This window comes from Pleurodeles waltl, chromosome 1_2 (genome assembly GCF_031143425.1).
Source record: "Pleurodeles waltl isolate 20211129_DDA chromosome 1_2, aPleWal1.hap1.20221129, whole genome shotgun sequence".
Taxonomy (NCBI): Eukaryota; Metazoa; Chordata; class Amphibia; order Caudata; family Salamandridae; genus Pleurodeles; species Pleurodeles waltl.
The window spans coordinates 152,176,475-152,193,253 of NC_090437.1; the positions used below are offsets into that span (position 1 = coordinate 152,176,475).

Sequence of the window (16,779 nt, forward strand, 5' to 3'; positions counted from 1 at the left end):
TGCATTACATTTTGGCTTTTTAGAGTGAAGCCTGCGATAGAATGCTTTAGCGCATATGTCTCGCTTACAAGACACTCTTGTAGTCTTTAGTCCAAAACAATCTGCCCTGCACCAATCCAGTCCAAAACAATCTGCCCCACTCCAATCCAAAACAATCTGGCCCACTCCATTTTGCCCACTCCAAAACCATCCAGTCTGCCCGCCCCAATCTGCCCCACTCCAATCTGGCCACTCCAGTCTAAAACCTTCTGCCTCACTCCAGTTATGCCCCAATCCAGCTCACCCCACCCCAATCCAAAACAGTCTGCCCCACTCTAATCCACCCTAATCCAGTCCAATCCACATCACCCCAATCTAATCCACCCCACTCCATCCCAATCCACCCTACTCCAATCCAATCCAACAACACCAATCTTATTCACCCCAATCCATTCTACACCACTCCAGTCCAGTCCACCTCACCCCAATTCAGTCCAACCTATGACACCCCAACCCACCCTACTCCAGTCTAATCACCCACAATCCACCCTATTCTAATCTAAAACAATCTGCCACACTACAATCTTCTCCACACCAATCGGCCCCTCTCCAATCCAAAACAATGCGCTTCACTCCAATCTGTCCCATTCCAATTCAAAGCAATCTACCCCAGTCCACCTTAGTCAACTCACCCCAATCCAGTCCAACCTACCCCACCCCAATACAATGCAGGCCACTCAATTTCAACCCACCTTATCCAATCCACACAACCCACTCCAGTCCACAAACTCCATCTAATCAAATCTACTCAGATCCACCAGACTCTACCCCAATCTAGTCTACCCCAGTTCAGTCCACCCCACCCCACTCCAGTCCAATCCAAACCACTTGAATATAATCCATCTCTCTCTCGCCCAATCCACCTACTCTAGTCCAATACACCACATTCCAATGACTCCAATCCACCCCACTTCACCCCACTTAAATCCACCCACTCAAGGCCACCCTAATCCACCCCACTATAATTCACTCATTCCAATTCACCCCACTCCAAAACATCCTACTTCAATCGAATCCACCGCATCCAGTCCATCCAATCCACCCACTCCTGTCAATCCACACCATTCTCCCTTAATCCAATCCACCCCACTCTACTCCAGTCCAATGCACCCCACTACCTCAGTCCACTCCACCCTATTCCATTCTACAGCATTACATGGTACAACACTCTGCAACTGACCCACTAACCTCTACTCCCTCTACTCAAATCAAATACACTCCATTCTATAACAGTCTACTCCAATATAATATAACAGTCTACTCCAATAAATCCCGTCTTTGACACTCTACTCCCCTACTTCACTTTACGGCACTCCACTCCACTAACTTTTAGCCATGCTGAACAGCAGCCACACTGGTGCACAACATGACAAAAACACATTGCCAAAGCCAATAGCTCGTGTGTAGGCGAGACCTATTGGCTTTGCCAAGGCTTGTTATCATCGCTAGCACACTCTGCTCATCACCACTTCAAGGATGTTGAACTGCGCTTTTTTGTAGACCTATGTTATTACTGTTAGATCTTCTACGTTTGTAAACAAATCAGAAGTAAAGGAGTGGAGGTGCATGACATTTTTACGCTGGACAAAATGAAACGTGCAAGAAAAAAACGTTCCTGAAAAAATCACGCTTTTTTAAACATGTGTATTTTCTTTTTTTTAAATCTAGGTGCTCCAATTATTTTATCATCTCCACATTTTTACCAAGCCGATAAGAAGTTTGTGGATGACATAGACGGCATGCATCCTAACAAGGAAGATCACGAAACATTTTTGGATATCAATTCTGTAAGCATATATATCGCTGAGTTGGGAGCATCTGGCATATCTCTGTTTATTTTTGGTTTTCTATAGTTTTTGTGTTATAGTATAACATAACCGGCAACAGTAAACGTTGTAGAATGGAAACAAACATTTTCCTGTTTGCAAATGATAACACTTGATTGAAAGGGAGCATTACTTTTCGCAAAATGGTTTGATTTTAGAACCCCATTTTCTGGGGCCAGTGATATGACCCAAATTGATGGGCCCCCCTGCAGAATTAGATGCCCCCGAGTCTCCTATATCTGAGATACTGATAGACTTTGGGCTGACTGAGTGCCCCCAAAGGGCGAGGGACCCCCGGCACCACAGTGGGTGGAGGGGCCTGTTTTACGCCCAACCTAGGGCTATGACGTGTCTTAGTCTGTATTTGTATGACACGAACCAAATGCATTGAGCTATGTCTGCGGAGTACATTACAGGTGAGCCTATCTTGGGTGCTTCTTCCAAACCGGAGCCTTCAGAACTGTGAACTTTGAATTGACTGAGCTCCTTAAGTGCGATTCTGGATGGTGGAATCAGTGTTTCCCGCTCTCCTCAGGGCCACATCCTCCTGCGTGCCATCTGAGGGACTGATACTTCAACACCACCCAAAGCTGCTACAGGGGACAACCATGGGAGTTGCAATGGACAGCGGGGCGAGGGCAGGACAGGGCCATGTTGTGGAGTCAGCTGAGTGGACATAGTTAAGGGAATAGGGACTATTACTGAGGCTTTTTTTGTTAGTGGGCGTTGACGGAGTCCCTTTATGACGTGAACCGTAATCCCACAATATCCATAGGCTTGCTTACCATATTAGATACTTTTTTCTGCCTTTGGATACAGAGGTGCATGGTGAGTCCTGAAATGTTTTGTCAAAGTCCTTGAACATAGTAGAAAGCAGTAGGAGGAATAACCGATATCGCCACTTACTGGTGGAGAAAGGTTTTTAGGGAGATTTGTCTAAGGGATCGATATTCAGAGAATGGTATCTGGTCAAGGTGGGATCCCTATGGGTTTCCAGTGCCTCCAATGCTCATACTTTAATCCAGAAAACTATGGTCCACAAAGATACAATCATTTTGGCACATTGGGCGAATACAGACTTAGTGAGTCCATTAGAGATGGAAAAGTAGGAAAGTGGTTGTCCTTCAGTGAGGGAGATAGGTTTCTCAGACAACAATGAGGTAGATGCAGAGTAGTCTCGGGAAACAGCAAGACTTCAAGCTTGAGGCGACATTTAAGGTAAAAGAAAACACATAGGCAGGACATTAAACCCACAGTGCTACATGCCTGAAAGCCACTGCATGTGCCAAAGGAAGAGACATCCAAGCATATGTCCAAGACATCGAAGTACAGGTCTTCAAATGAGAGCATGAGTCCACAGAAAGCCAGTACCTCAATAACAAAAAAAACACGCATTTGAAGGAGTGCAAGAAGAGTTTCATCCTAGTGGAAATTAAAACTCACTGGTAAGGATATGCTGAAAGAAATTGCCTCGACTTCCAAGGAGGATCGAGCACTGAAAGTGAAAGAGGGATGGACTTCCTCGGGGGGAAATAGGGCCACAGGGAACCTAAAACCTCTAACGTCATCCAGGTTGAGAGGAAGAAGAGGTCATTGGAAGCAGAAATAGAGTTCTTGATTAAGAAGAAAGAAGCTTTCAGGGAAGTCATGAAGCCTCTGAAAGAAACAAGACCAATAGAGATTATGTAGCCAACACAAGAGCTTCTGTTCCCAGAAGAGGTAGAAACACTCACGGTAGGTAAAGATGCAAACATGGGTAAAGTGGAGTTTATTTTGTAGTGCTGACCCTGAAGACTTTGGTATCGACAACCCACAGGAGGAAAGGTGGGACGACGTGAAGGCAGACTCACTTCAAGGAGGAAATTGAGACATATTCCTCTAGGCCATCCTGATGATATCTCGACATGTGATGTGAAAAAGGCAGCAGAGGCCTTCGAGGTGGAGATGGTAGTGAAAAAAAAGCATATGTGGTTTCTCCTGGAAACACACAGTTCAGTTTATGAAAAGAACAAGTTCCTCAGCATGGCAAGGGGGTCTTCTTGAACACAGTGAAAGTAGTCACCCTGCATATTGAGAAGAAATAGAGCTTTCACTCAGGTCCCAAAGTACATCCAGGGCCACATCGAGCCCAACTCTCATTATGTTTACAGGGAGGAAGAAAGCCTTTTCCCTAGCAGTCATGGGACCTTCGCTGAACAAAGAAAGCAAAAGATTGAAGGCTGTTGGGAGGAGAAAGGAAAGAGCAGCGGGCACACAATGGTGGATTGCAAACTGTAACTTCCTATTAGACATGCCACATCTTCTAAAGGAATACCACCAAAGGGAAAAATGTTTAATTGAAGGAATAAAAAAACATTGCCAGCTCAAGTCTGCTCTTGATGCCGCGGATACTGGAAGCAGGCAGGTGGCAACGTGGACAATCTTGAGAAGTCACGCATGGTTATACATCTCAGGTTTTAAACCTGGGGGTTCGATTCAATATTATTGACCTGCCCCTGACAGGGAATCATCTCTTAGGACCAAAGGTGGACCAAACTCTAGAAGAAATGAAAAAGGCTAAGGAAACTGTAAAAAACAATGGGAGCTCTTCAAGTTTCAAGGCCCACATTCAAAAGAGGCCCTCCGCTCACTGCCCCCACCCCAAACTCACCATCCCCCAACCTGCCCCCAACCTACCTTCCAGGGAGAAGAGGTCAGGAGAGGCATAGCTTTGGTGCACAGGGACAGAGACTAAAGTCAACCAAGTTCGCAGATTCTGACAATGGCAACAGCAGCATCCAAAACCCTATTTTCAAAGCAGAGGTACATCAAGAGGCAGAAACACTTGGGTATCTGCCTCTAGCTCCTCAAGGTAACTCAGACACCTCTCCCTCTCACACAAAAACATTTATGTGTGAGAGAATATAAGACTTCCTAGGAAACTGAGAGGCCCTTTCCACAGACAAATGGGTTGTAAATATTATTTTTCTGATGGATACAACTACCTGTGGATTCCTCACCTAATGAATACTCCCATGGCGCCAGCATTCGACGGAAATCTTCTTCCTAGTCTCTGCACGTCGACGAGGACGTCACTCTAGCCCACGCGACGCCGTCTGACGTCATACAGGCAATAAGAGGTCCTCGACGACGTGCCGACGTCAGTTCCCTTTTTTCCGTGCATTCGAAACGGTTATCTTCGAGGGAGCAACTGTTACTTTCGTGGTTACAGTGTATTTTTTGCTGCGTAGTCCTTCGCTGCAGTAATAATGTCGCAGAGAAAGTCGGGTTTTAAGCCTTGTCGTGAGTGTGGGGGCAAGATGTCAGTTACGGATCCTCACTCCGACTGTCTTTGGTGTTTAAGCTCCGACCACGACGTCTCGACTTGCGATTCATGCCAGCACATGAATCCAAAGGCCCTCAAGGAACGTGAGGCGAAGTTGTTTATGGTGAAGTCGAAGAAAGAAAAACATCATAAGAAGTCTTCTTCGCCAAGGCATCGGCGTCATCGAGACTCCCGGCGCCGTAGAGAATCACGGTGCCATTCGAGCAAGGAGACTTGTTCCAGGTCTTCGGATCGGCGCTGGAGGACTTGGGAGGTCAGTCCCACGGTCACGCCGCATCCATCGACGCCGTTGCCCTCTCCGCCGTCACCGACTTCACCTGGACAGGCGTCGGTGATTGAAGTGGTGCAGCCTCTGGTGTTGTCCCCGGCGTCGCAGACGTCGAGGCCGGCGTCGGGGTCGCCTTCGATACAGGCACCCCAGTATCCGGCTTTTCCCACCCCTGGAGCCGATAGTACAGCATTCCTAAATGCGATGTATACCATCTTCCAACAGATGGCTCCAGGGGGTGCTCCAGCTGGCCCTTTGGCCTTTTCATTGGGTGATCCTGCGCCTCTACGGCCGGCACCCTTTATGCCCTTTCTCCCTTTTGGGAACGTGGGCTCGGCGCCGGTGTCGGCGCCGGTGGCCGCTCCGGTGGCTTCGGAGGGATTGGCCCCGGAGATTTCCATCCCGCCGACGTCGGGATTTCGTCCTGTGACTCCGGTGGGTCCATCCGTTCTTTCATCGGCGCCGAAGTTACCTGTGGCGCCGGACGCGGCGTCGGTGGCTTCTGAAGATCGGCGCCGATCTTCGGCTTCGGCGGAGGCATTGTCGACTCCGCGTATCGAGCAGAGGCTTCATTCGAGGAGACGTGCTCTCCGTTTATTAGAGGAGCAGGAGTACCACCGAGTCCTGGAAGAAGGAGAACTAGAGGACTCGGGTGATGGACTGCATGGTCTAGATACAGCCAGTGGGCTGGACACTTCCCCTGAGTGGGATCTTTCGTCTCCAGGGGAATACACGGAGGAGGCTGCTTCCTTTCACGCAGTGGTACGGAAGGCAGCTAGTTTTCTGGACCTGCCTTTGCCGGTGACAGAGACAAAACAGAACCTTCTGACAGAGGTGCTTCATCCGGCCTCAGCTGCGGAAGAGCCTCTATTGCCCTTTAATGACGCTTTGCTGGATCCGGTGCTAGAGGTGTGGAAGAGACCAGTATCTTCTCCAGCGGTTCATAGAGCCGTAGCCAGGAGGTATCGAGCTGCACCAACTGACCCTGGCTTTCTTTCTAGGCACCCTACACCGGAGAGTTTGGTGGTGCAGGCCTCCTGTTCATCCAAATCAGCGCCTGGTTCTTTCCCGACGGTGCCTGGGGACAGAGACTCGAAGAAACTGGATGCGCAGTCCAAGAAAATCTTTTCGTCCTGCAGTCTGGCGTTGAAGGCCACCAACGCAACTTGTATCCTGGGGAGATATATTCATGCTCTTATGGATGACATTTCCTCATCATTTACGGAGCTTCCCCAGGGTCTTTTGGATGTTGTTTCAGATGCCCAGGCTGCCGCGACCCAGATTATTCAGTCTAGGCTGGACACGACCGACTCGGTGGCCAGAGCAATGGGCACGACTGTGGTGGCAAGGAGACAGGCCTGGCTCTGTAATTCGGGGTTTTCTGCAGATGTGCAGTCAACTCTATTGGATCTCCCTTTTGATGGGAACAAGCTGTTTGGCGCCAAGGCAGATTCGGCCTTGGAACGTTTTAAGGAGAGCAGGGCCACAGCCAAATCGCTAGGACTCCAAGCTCCTTCTTCCTCTGCCTCTTCCAGGATTTTCAGGAGGTTTCGGGGATTTGGGCGTGGCTCTTCCTCCTCTTCCTTTCGGGGGAGATTCCAGCAACCTACCTCTTCTCATCCCTATAGATCTTTCAGAGGGAGAGGGAGGGCCCGCACCAGAGGAGCCTCTCAGCAGCACTCTGCCTCTTCCTCGTCCTCTGGAGGGGTGCAGCAGGGAAAGCAGCCTTAGGCTTCCACCATTTCCTACTCACTCCTCTCCTGTAGGGGGAAGATTACAGCATTTTCTCCGCAAGTGGAAGACTATTACGACGGACACTTGGGTTCTCAGTATTGTGGGAAAAGGCTACACCCTTCCTTTTCGGGAGTTCCCGCCCCTCATCCCGCCCCGCCCGTCTTATTGTTCAGAAGAACACCTCCTGTTGCTAGAACAGGAGGTACAAGTCCTCCTTTCAAAGGGCGCGGTAGAGTTGGTCCCAGAGCAGGAAAGGGGTCGAGGTTGTTACTCAAGGTATTTCCTGATCCCCAAGAAGGATGGTCGGTTGAGACCAATCCTGGACCTGAGGATCTTGAATTGGTTCCTCAAACAGGAAAAGTTCAAGATGCTGACCCTAGCTCAGGTGCTTTTGGCGTTGAACAAAGAAGATTGGATGGTGTCTGTCGACTTGCAGGATGCTTACTTTCATATCCCGATACTCAAGTCACACAGGAAGTATCTCCGGTTTATGGTGGGATCGCAGCACTATCAGTTTGCGGTCCTTCCGTTTGGTCTTACTTCAGCACCTCGAGTCTTCACGAAGGTGATGTCGGTGGTTGCGGCAGAGCTCAGAAGGAAAGGGATAGCAGTATTCCCTTACTTGGACGACTGGTTGATCAAAGCAAAGTCGCCGGAGCTTGTGTCGCATCATCTGCAGTCAACGACTCAGTTGTTGTTCGACCTGGGTTTTTCGGTGAACGAGCCCAAATCTCACCTGGAGCCCTCTCAGCGCCTCCTGTTCATAGGGGCAGTACTGGATACAACATTGAGTCGAGCCTTTCCTCCGCCTCAGCGGATTCAAGATATTCAGGAATTGGTTCCAATGTTTCGAAATGGAGCGGTAGTTCCAGTCCTCAAGGTCCTTCGTCTGCTCGGTCTGTTTGCCTCCTGCATTCTGTTGGTCACGCATGCTCGCTGGCACATGAGGGCTCTTCAGTGGTGCCTCCGAAGGCAGTGGTCTCAACACAAAGGAGATCTAGAAGGTGCTGTCAAGATCTCCAGAGATGCTGCTGTGGACTTGAAGTGGTGGATTGCGAGCAACAATCTTTCACAAGGAAAGCCGTTCGCGCAGTCGCCACCAGTGGCCACGGTCATAACGGATGCTTCCACTCTAGGGTGGGGAGCTCATCTGGGGGATCTGGAGATCAAAGGCCTTTGGTCTCCAGAGGAGCAGATGTTTCATATCAATCTGTTAGAGTTACGGGCTGTACGTCTGGCTCTCAAGGCCTTCCTCCCTTCCCTTCGTGGTCAGTCGGTACAGGTCCTGACGGACAATACTACCACGATGTGGTACATAAACAAACAGGGAGGAGTAGGGTCGTACCTTCTCTGCAGAGAAGCTCTTCGACTATGGTCCTGGGCAAAGGACCATCAGATTTGCTTGGTAGCAAATCATCTGGCCGGGGTCTTGAATGTACGTGCGGACGGTCTCAGTCGCCAATTCTCGGCAGACCACGAGTGGCGTCTCCATCCAGATCAAGTCCGTTTGATCTTCCAAAGGTGGGGGTTTCCTCGGGTAGAACTGTTTGCCACTCTGAAGAACGCGCATTGTCCGTTATTCTGCAGCCTCCAGTATCCGATGCAGGGAGCGTTGGGGGACGCGTTTCAAATAACCTGGTGCGGCCAGTTGCTTTACGCGTTTCCTCCCATACCCTTGATTCCTCGAGTATTGAGGAAGATTCGCCAAGACCGGGCGCTAGTCATCTTAATAGCTCCGGATTGGCCAAGGAGGGTGTGGTACTCCGACCTTCTCCAACTCTCAATGTGCCCTCCGCTCCGTCTCCCTTTCAGGGCAGACCTCCTCTCGCAGTCGCAGGGGCAGGTTTTACACCCCAACCTCCAGAGTCTGCACCTACATGCCTGGAGATTGAACGGGGCAACCTGAGTTCCTTCTCTCTCCCGCCTGACGTAGTGGATGTTATATTAGCGGCCAGGCGACACTCCACTAAATCTATCTATGTTAATAGGTGGTCTAAATTTGTTGCGTGGTGTGGAGAGAGGCAGATTGATCCCTTACATGCTCATCTATCGGACGTTTTGTCTTTTGCTCTATCTCTAGCGCAGAAAGGTTGTGCAGTGGCTACCATTAAGGGTTATTTGTCGGCCTTGTCAGCCTTCATTTGTCTTCCAGACCAACCATCGTTATTTAAATCCCCTATTGTTATCAGATTCTTGAAAGGTCTTCTAAATAAATATCCTCCAAAACCATTTGTTATGCCGCAATGGGATTTGTCCTTGGTCCTGACTTTCCTTATGGGGTCCCCTTTTGAGCCTATGCATTCTTGCCCCTTAAGGTATTTGGTTATAAAAACAGTTTTCCTGGTAGCTATAACATCTGCAAGGAGAGTGAGTGAGTTGCAGGCCTTATCGTTAAAGCCCCCTTATACAACTTTTTATGGAGATAAGGTGGTGTTGAGGACCAAGGCTGCTTTCCTCCCGAAGGTTGTTTCACCCTTCCATTTGGCTCAGACAATTACTTTGTCCACGTTCTATCCTCCGCCTCATCCTTCTAAAGAGGAAGAAAGACTGCACCGTCTGGACCCAAAGAGGGCGTTGAGCTTCTTTATTGATAGAACAAAGGATTTCAGGCTGGAGGATCAGCTGTTCATCGGGTACGTGGGCAAGAGGAGAGGAAAGGCAGTCCACAAGAGAACACTCTCCAGGTGGGTGGTTCTTTGCATTAAAATCTGTTACTCTTTGGCAAAGAAGGACCCTCCTGAGGGCATTAGAGCTCATTCCACCAGAGCTAAGTCGGCCACTTCGGCCTTGGCCAGGGGTGTTCCTGTGGTTGACATCTGCAAGGCCGCAACTTGGTCGTCCCTTCACACTTTTGCGAAACATTACTGTTTGGACTCTGAGGTCAGAAGGGACGGCCATTTTGCACGGTCAGTGCTGCAGGATTTCTTGGTTTGACCATTTAGGCACCCGCCACAGGCGTGGTACTGCTTTGGGACTCTATTCATTAGGTGAGGAATCCACAGGTAGTTGTATCCATCAGAAGAACGAGTTACTTACCTTCGGTAACGACTTTTCTGGTGGATACATTAGCTACCTGTGGATTCCTCACGGTCCCACCCGCCTCCCCGTTGCCTTTCTGGTCTTACCAAGTAATCCTTGAGTGCGCCCCTCTTGGTCTTCAAGGTTACAATAGACGTTGTATATATGGATACTTGTGTATATTATCTGTATATATATATATATATATATATATATATATATATATATATATCTTTGTGTGTACATACATGATTTGCATATATTTGTTCGTTATATTAAATTTACAGCTATTCATTGCAATATTGTGTATTTTACAAGGTTATGGGATGTTGCCTTGCTCTTTCATTGCATTGGGTGGTTGTTCTCATGCACGTAAAAAATGTTGGTACTGACGTCGGCACGTCGTCGAGGACCTCTTATTGCCTGTATGACGTCAGACGGCGTCGCGTGGGCTAGAGTGACGTCCTCGTCGACGTGCAGAGACTAGGAAGAAGATTTCCGTCGAATGCTGGCGCCATGGGAGTATTCATTAGGTGAGGAATCCACAGGTAGCTAATGTATCCACCAGAAAAGTCGTTACCGAAGGTAAGTAACTCGTTCATCATGCTTACTGCATAGACTTTATACAGAAACCATCAACAAGACCACCAAAGCATCATCAGTACAAAAAGGACCAGTTACAAGTCCTAAAAAAAGGAGGTGCACTAATTGTTGTTAAGGAACATAATCAAGAAAATGCAACAAGAGGAACAAAAATGTGTGCGCTTCCTTTTACCAAAGCTAGACCTAACTATGTGACCTATTCTAGATCTACGCTTTGTAAACGGGTACATAAAAACACAAAAGTTTCAAATGACGCGCTTGCAAGATGTTATCCTTTTTCTAGACCGGGGGGCTATTTAGCAACAGTAGCTCTCAAGGATGCTTAATTCCACATTGCCATACACACAGCACACACGCGGTATCTTTAAGATTTGTATTAGAAGGGGAGCATTATCAATTCGAAGTTCTACAGTTCGGAACAAAGTCTGTGCCTATGTGTGTTTACCAAGATACTGTCAGTGGAAGCAGCACAATTCAAAAGGCAGTCCATACAGTTTTACTCATACCTGGACGACTGGCTAGTGAAAGCAAGCACCTTCCAACAGTACTAAGAGAACAGGCCAAAGGTAGTAGCACTACTACACACACACACTAGGGTTCACAGTAAACTGGGGGAAATAATCTCTTCCCAGAAACAAAGAAAGTGTTTCTAGAGGAGGAACTGGACGCACAGTTAGGAATAGCATAACTGACTACATGGAGGGCCCAAGCCATGATATCCTAGGTTCGCCTCTAACTGAAGTCACAATCTCGGAGAATGAGGACACTAATGAAACTCTTAGGAATGATGGCTTTGTGCATCCACCTCATTCCATACACAAGACTACACAAAACCAATACAGTTCTCAGTGAGTAGATGGTGATTACTCCATCTCCACCAACTACACGCACGTCTGACAGCCCAGTGGCGGTAAGGAGGTTCCGAGGTTTGCCATGTATCCTCCCACCATATTTAGAATGGGCAAACACATGGCCATATTTCACTCAGTGTCACCACTATGAAAAGGAGAATGCTACCTTTGCAAAGAGGGCCATTGTATGTTTTTATTTCCCAAAATAAATCCTGCTTTTGGATTTCCTTTTTGAAAATCAAGAAAAAAGTTTATGTTCAACGTACATCTCCGTAATGTTTAGGGAGCCGTCCATCGAACTTACAGTGCATTTCCAGGAGCGGCTGTGATGACGGTTCCTGTAAATGCAAGAGTTATCTGCAGGGGCAGTATACATCTTTAAATACGGCGGTCAGAGGACCCTCCCCACGATGGGAGTAAAGTACTCGGCATTGGGGACTGTCCGTTAATATATAGATCAGCCCCTATGTCTTCTGTTCCCAATTTACTGAAAATTGCAGCAGATGTTAAAGTCAAGACATATGCAGAATTTAGACATAAAACTTATTACCCACATCAAGTCGACAACCAACTTGAACTTTTTACTATGAACCTTGAGTGGTAATATGTGCTGCTTGGATGGTTCCTAGCAGCCAGGCTCATCCTCAACATCCCCTGACAAAGCCACATCTCCTCCCACCTCAAAGACCTACACTGGCTCCCGGTCAACAAGCCTATCACCTACAAATGTCTGACACACACCTTCAAGGCACTACACAACATAGGAATGGCCTACCTCAACCACCGCCTCACCTTCTCGCACCCAACAGACAACTCTGTTCTTCCCAGCTTGCCCTTGCAGCCATTTCCAGTATCCGAGAAAGCACAGCAGGGGGAAGATCCTTTTCCTACCTGGCAGCCCGGACATGGAACATGCTACCTCTCAAACTCAGACAGACCGCATCACTGAAGCAGTTCAGGAAGGATCTCATGACCAGGCTATTCGATTAAGTAGCATACCCGCCCGCAAAAGCTTATTGAGACCCTATGGGTGATAAGCCACGCTATAGAAGTACTGATTGATTCCTACATTTTAATGTCACCAGTGAACATTTTGGGAGCAGACAATACAAAAGAAGCACCTGATATTTGTGTTATTATTTGTTACTGTGAAGGCAGTCACTTTTACCTACTCCCTCAATGGAATTTGTTGTGCAAATCCCTAATCTGGTAGAAGCTATGATTACCAAATCGCCATTCTTAACAGAAATGTCAGTAGTGAAAAGGCCACAACCTTCTCACCTGTGTTGCCTTATTTTATGCTCTCATCTGATAAGAGTATAGGACGGGGGCAAACAGTCATCCTTTTTTGCCCTGATCACCCCCATTTTTTGACTGATACTGGTGGTTACTTACTTTGAATGTGCCCTGGGCCCTGCTAACCAAGCCCAGGGCAAGTGCTCTGTTTAAAACGTATATCGTAATTGGTGTAATTACAGTTGGTTCAGACAGCCTCCCTCTAAGTCCTTAATATATGGTAGGGCATGTAAATATGGAGGCCCCAGTGGATTTAATGTACCTACCTTTGCACTGCAGTGGTGTCTGCAGTCATTGTAAAGCCAGCCGTGCCTTGCAGAACACTATATTTTAAGCACATGTAGGGGAAAAAGTAAAGGAAAAGGGAAATGCTGTAATAGTGAACTGTTGTACTTTGAACATAATTATCTGATAGAGACTTTGAGTTGCAGATTCCTTACCTTAGAATTTTCCCCAGGCGTCTGTCTAGATCCGGAGATTTTTCTTCGAGCAGTACCCCTGCGCTCCGTTAGGAGGCGTTGGTCGACTCCGCATCCGTTGGTGTCGTAGTCAATGGATATGATGTTGCAGATCGTATGTAGGTGCCACCCTGGCACGCTGACATAAGTTATTTTCTTTCCACACCAGCCTATGCGCAGATCCATAGAAGAGCTATCCCACAAGTCATTTTTTGACTTTTGTCGAAGACTCTTTGACTTTCTAGTGCATCAACCTTGTCACGGAAGACCAGATTCAATCTCTGCGACTCCTGTCATCGGATGATCTCTGTGACGGATCTGCCCCTCGTGTTTCTCTGGTGTTTGGAGGTGACCCAAAGTCCTGCTCCGAGTGCTGGTCCATGAACCCGAAGGCTTTGAGGGAGCAGTCCCTAAAGCTTCTTGCGGCCCAGTGCTCAGCTCTGCGTCGCTCCCAATTGAGAGGAAGGTCCAGAGACTGTTCCCTGAGCCCACACTGTTTGTCGTCCCATTCAAAATCTTTGGGATGCACAGGTAAGCATAGGAAGAAGTTGTTTTTCGACTTGACCCCGTCAAGCGGATGACATGACGCAGGAAAAGGACTGTCGTTGTTCCAGGCCTCCATCCTCCGGGTCCATGAGGAGCCACCCCTGCCCAACTCCGTGGGTTCTATGAGGCCATGCGCCTCATTTTGGGGCAGCCTCACGTGCTGGTGCGCCTTCGGGCATTGTAAGGTCAGAAGGGGCCTCCTCAAGTTCTATGCCGGTGGCTTCGGCCTCAGCTCCAGGGGGCACCCAAAGATCTTTTTTCGGATCCTCATCAGTCATGACGCTCCTGAGGCTGGCCGGCGTCAGTCCCATACCTGTCTCTGACATGGAGCCAAACCGACGTTGCTTGACACCAATTCTGACTTCGGTTGGGACCTTCCTTCCTCATTCGGATCCTGATCCTTATTCGTATGGGTATGGTGAAAGTATGAAGGGATCACCGGACTCTTTAAAACGCCAACTTGATGACCCCATGATTTTGGCTCAGGACCTGGGTGAAGCCAGTGGTTTAGACACTTCTCCTGACACTGGCATGCTTTCTCCCTCTACCATGACTACGGAGGAGGGAGCGTCGTATTCAGTGGTGGTGAGAAGAGCAGCCGAGGTCCTGGGCCTCGAGCTGCCTTCTGTGGCAGTCAGGACAAACCTCCTAACTGAGATGCTTCAGCCTGGGGCTTCCTCTTCAGAACCCCTCTTGCCCTTTAATGATGACCTCCTGGCCTGGTGACTTGGTCTAAACCCAGCACAGGGGCTCCTGTTAACAGAATAATCACCCACTGCCATAGGCAGGCGCCTGATGACCCAGCTTTCCTGACTCAACATCCCAATCCTGAGAGCTTGGTTATCCAGGCCTCTACCTTCCCTTGTGCATTCCTTCCTGCACCCCTGGATAGGGAATCCAAAAAACTGGATCAGATAGGGAAGAAAATGTTTTCTTCCTCCAGTCTTGCATTGCGGTCCATGAACACCTCATGCCTTCTGGGGCATTACACCCATACATTATGGGACACGTTGCTCTGGGGCTGCCACAGGTCCTGAAGGAGGCCTAGACAACTCTCTCTCAAGCTGTTGCTGATGGGAGATACAAACCCAAGTTCACAATACGATGTCGACTGGATACAACCGACTCACTGGGTAGGTCGTTTGCATCGACGGCGGCCTTGAGGCACTACGCTTGTTTGAGAACATCTGGCACTTTGGGGGATGTCCAAACTGCGCTTATGGACATGCCCTTTGATGGCACCCGTCTCTTCGGAGACAAAGCATACTCAGCGCTCAATCGCTTAAAGGAGTCCTGGTCTACGGCTCGGTCCTTGGGCCACATAGCTGCCCCTCGCCCCACTTAGTCTGTTTTTTGACCATTTTGTTGCTACGAAAGGGGCTCCCAACCAAGTCCCTTTCCTTCCAGCCACAGTGCGCATGCTGCCCAGCCTCTGTGTGGCCGAGGATGCAGGATCCAACGTACTTGTGGATCAGGGGTCAGCGGTCAGCCCAGTCCACCACCCCTTTCAGTGCAGCCTCCAAACCTTCCTAGTCTGATGCATCCCCATCAGGGGCCAGTCAGAGGCATGAGCAGCCATCACCTGCCCCAATGGGAATCCATCACTTCAGATAGGTGGGTTTTGCAAATAGTCCAAAGTGGCTACTTCTTCCCCTTCAAGACTACCCCTGCATTCATGCCACCATCCTATGAAAGGATAACAGAGGATCACCTAGCACTTCTGCATGAGGAGGTTACGCTCTCTTGGCCAAGGGAGCCATAGAGAGGGTCCCTGTGCCAGAAGTAGGTTGTGGTTGTTATTCCTGCTACTTTCTGATGCCAAAGAAGGGTAAGGGCCTACGCCCTATCCTAGACCCCCAGTCCCTCAATCACTTCCTCGAAAAGGAGAAGTTCAAAATACTCACTCTGTCTCAGGTCCTATCTGCCCTGGACCCCAGGAGACTGGATGGTAGTGTTGGACTTGCAGGACTCATATTTCTATATTCCCATCTTGCCTGCCCACAGATGTTAATTGCGGTTCATTGTAGGCCACAAGCATTTTCAGTTTATTGTGCTCCTCTTTGGCCTTACCAGCGCCCCTCAGGTGTTCACCAAAGTGATGACTGTGGTTGCAATTAATCTCTGCAGGTTAGGGGTTTCTGTCTTCTTCGCCGACTGGTTGTTGAAGGCGGGTTCGCCCCAAGCTGTCATCACCCACCTCCAGACTGCGGTGGACCTCCTGCATTCGCTGGGATTCACTGTAAATGTGCCGAAGTCACACCTGACTCCCGCTCAGATGCTTCCTTTCATCTGAGCTGTTTTGGACACAGTGAAGTTTCAAGCCTATTCTCCTGAGCGGCAAGTTCAAGATATTCAGGCTATGATACCGATATTTCAGTCTCTATCCTGGATTTTGGTGAGAATGGCTCTGAGACTGCTGGGCCTCATGGCCTCCTTCATCCTGCTGGTCACACTTGCCAGATGGCATATGCGGGCTCTGCAGTGGGGCCTGAAGTTCCAGTGGGTGCAGCATCAGGGGACTCTCTCCGACAAAGTCCAGATCGCGGCGGGAACTGCACAAGATCTGTAGAAGTGGCTTAAGAACCGCGATTGGGTCAGAGGCAAATCCCTCTCCCTTCCCCAACCAGATCTGACAGTAGTGACAGATGCCTCACTCCTGGGATGAGGTGGCCACATGGGAGAGTTGGAGATCAGAGACGTTTGGTCTCTGGCGGAGTCCAGGCTCCATATCAGTTTTCTGGAGCTCAGGGAGATCAAGCTAGCATTGGAAGAATTCCTTCACTCTTTCCAAGGAAAAGTGGTGCAGGTGTTCATG

The 16,779-nt window shown here is 48.9% G+C and overlaps 1 protein-coding gene across 1 annotated transcript in view; it reads left to right on the top strand.

Moving 5' to 3' along the window:
* The window catches only part of SCARB2 (scavenger receptor class B member 2), a 420,920-nt gene that overhangs the window by 348,485 nt on the left and 55,656 nt on the right, over positions 1-16,779 (top strand). Inside the window, exon 8 of the mRNA XM_069236840.1 lies at positions 1,708-1,826. Within this exon, the coding sequence (XP_069092941.1) occupies positions 1,708-1,826 (119 nt within the window). The remainder of the gene's footprint in view (positions 1-1,707; positions 1,827-16,779) is intronic.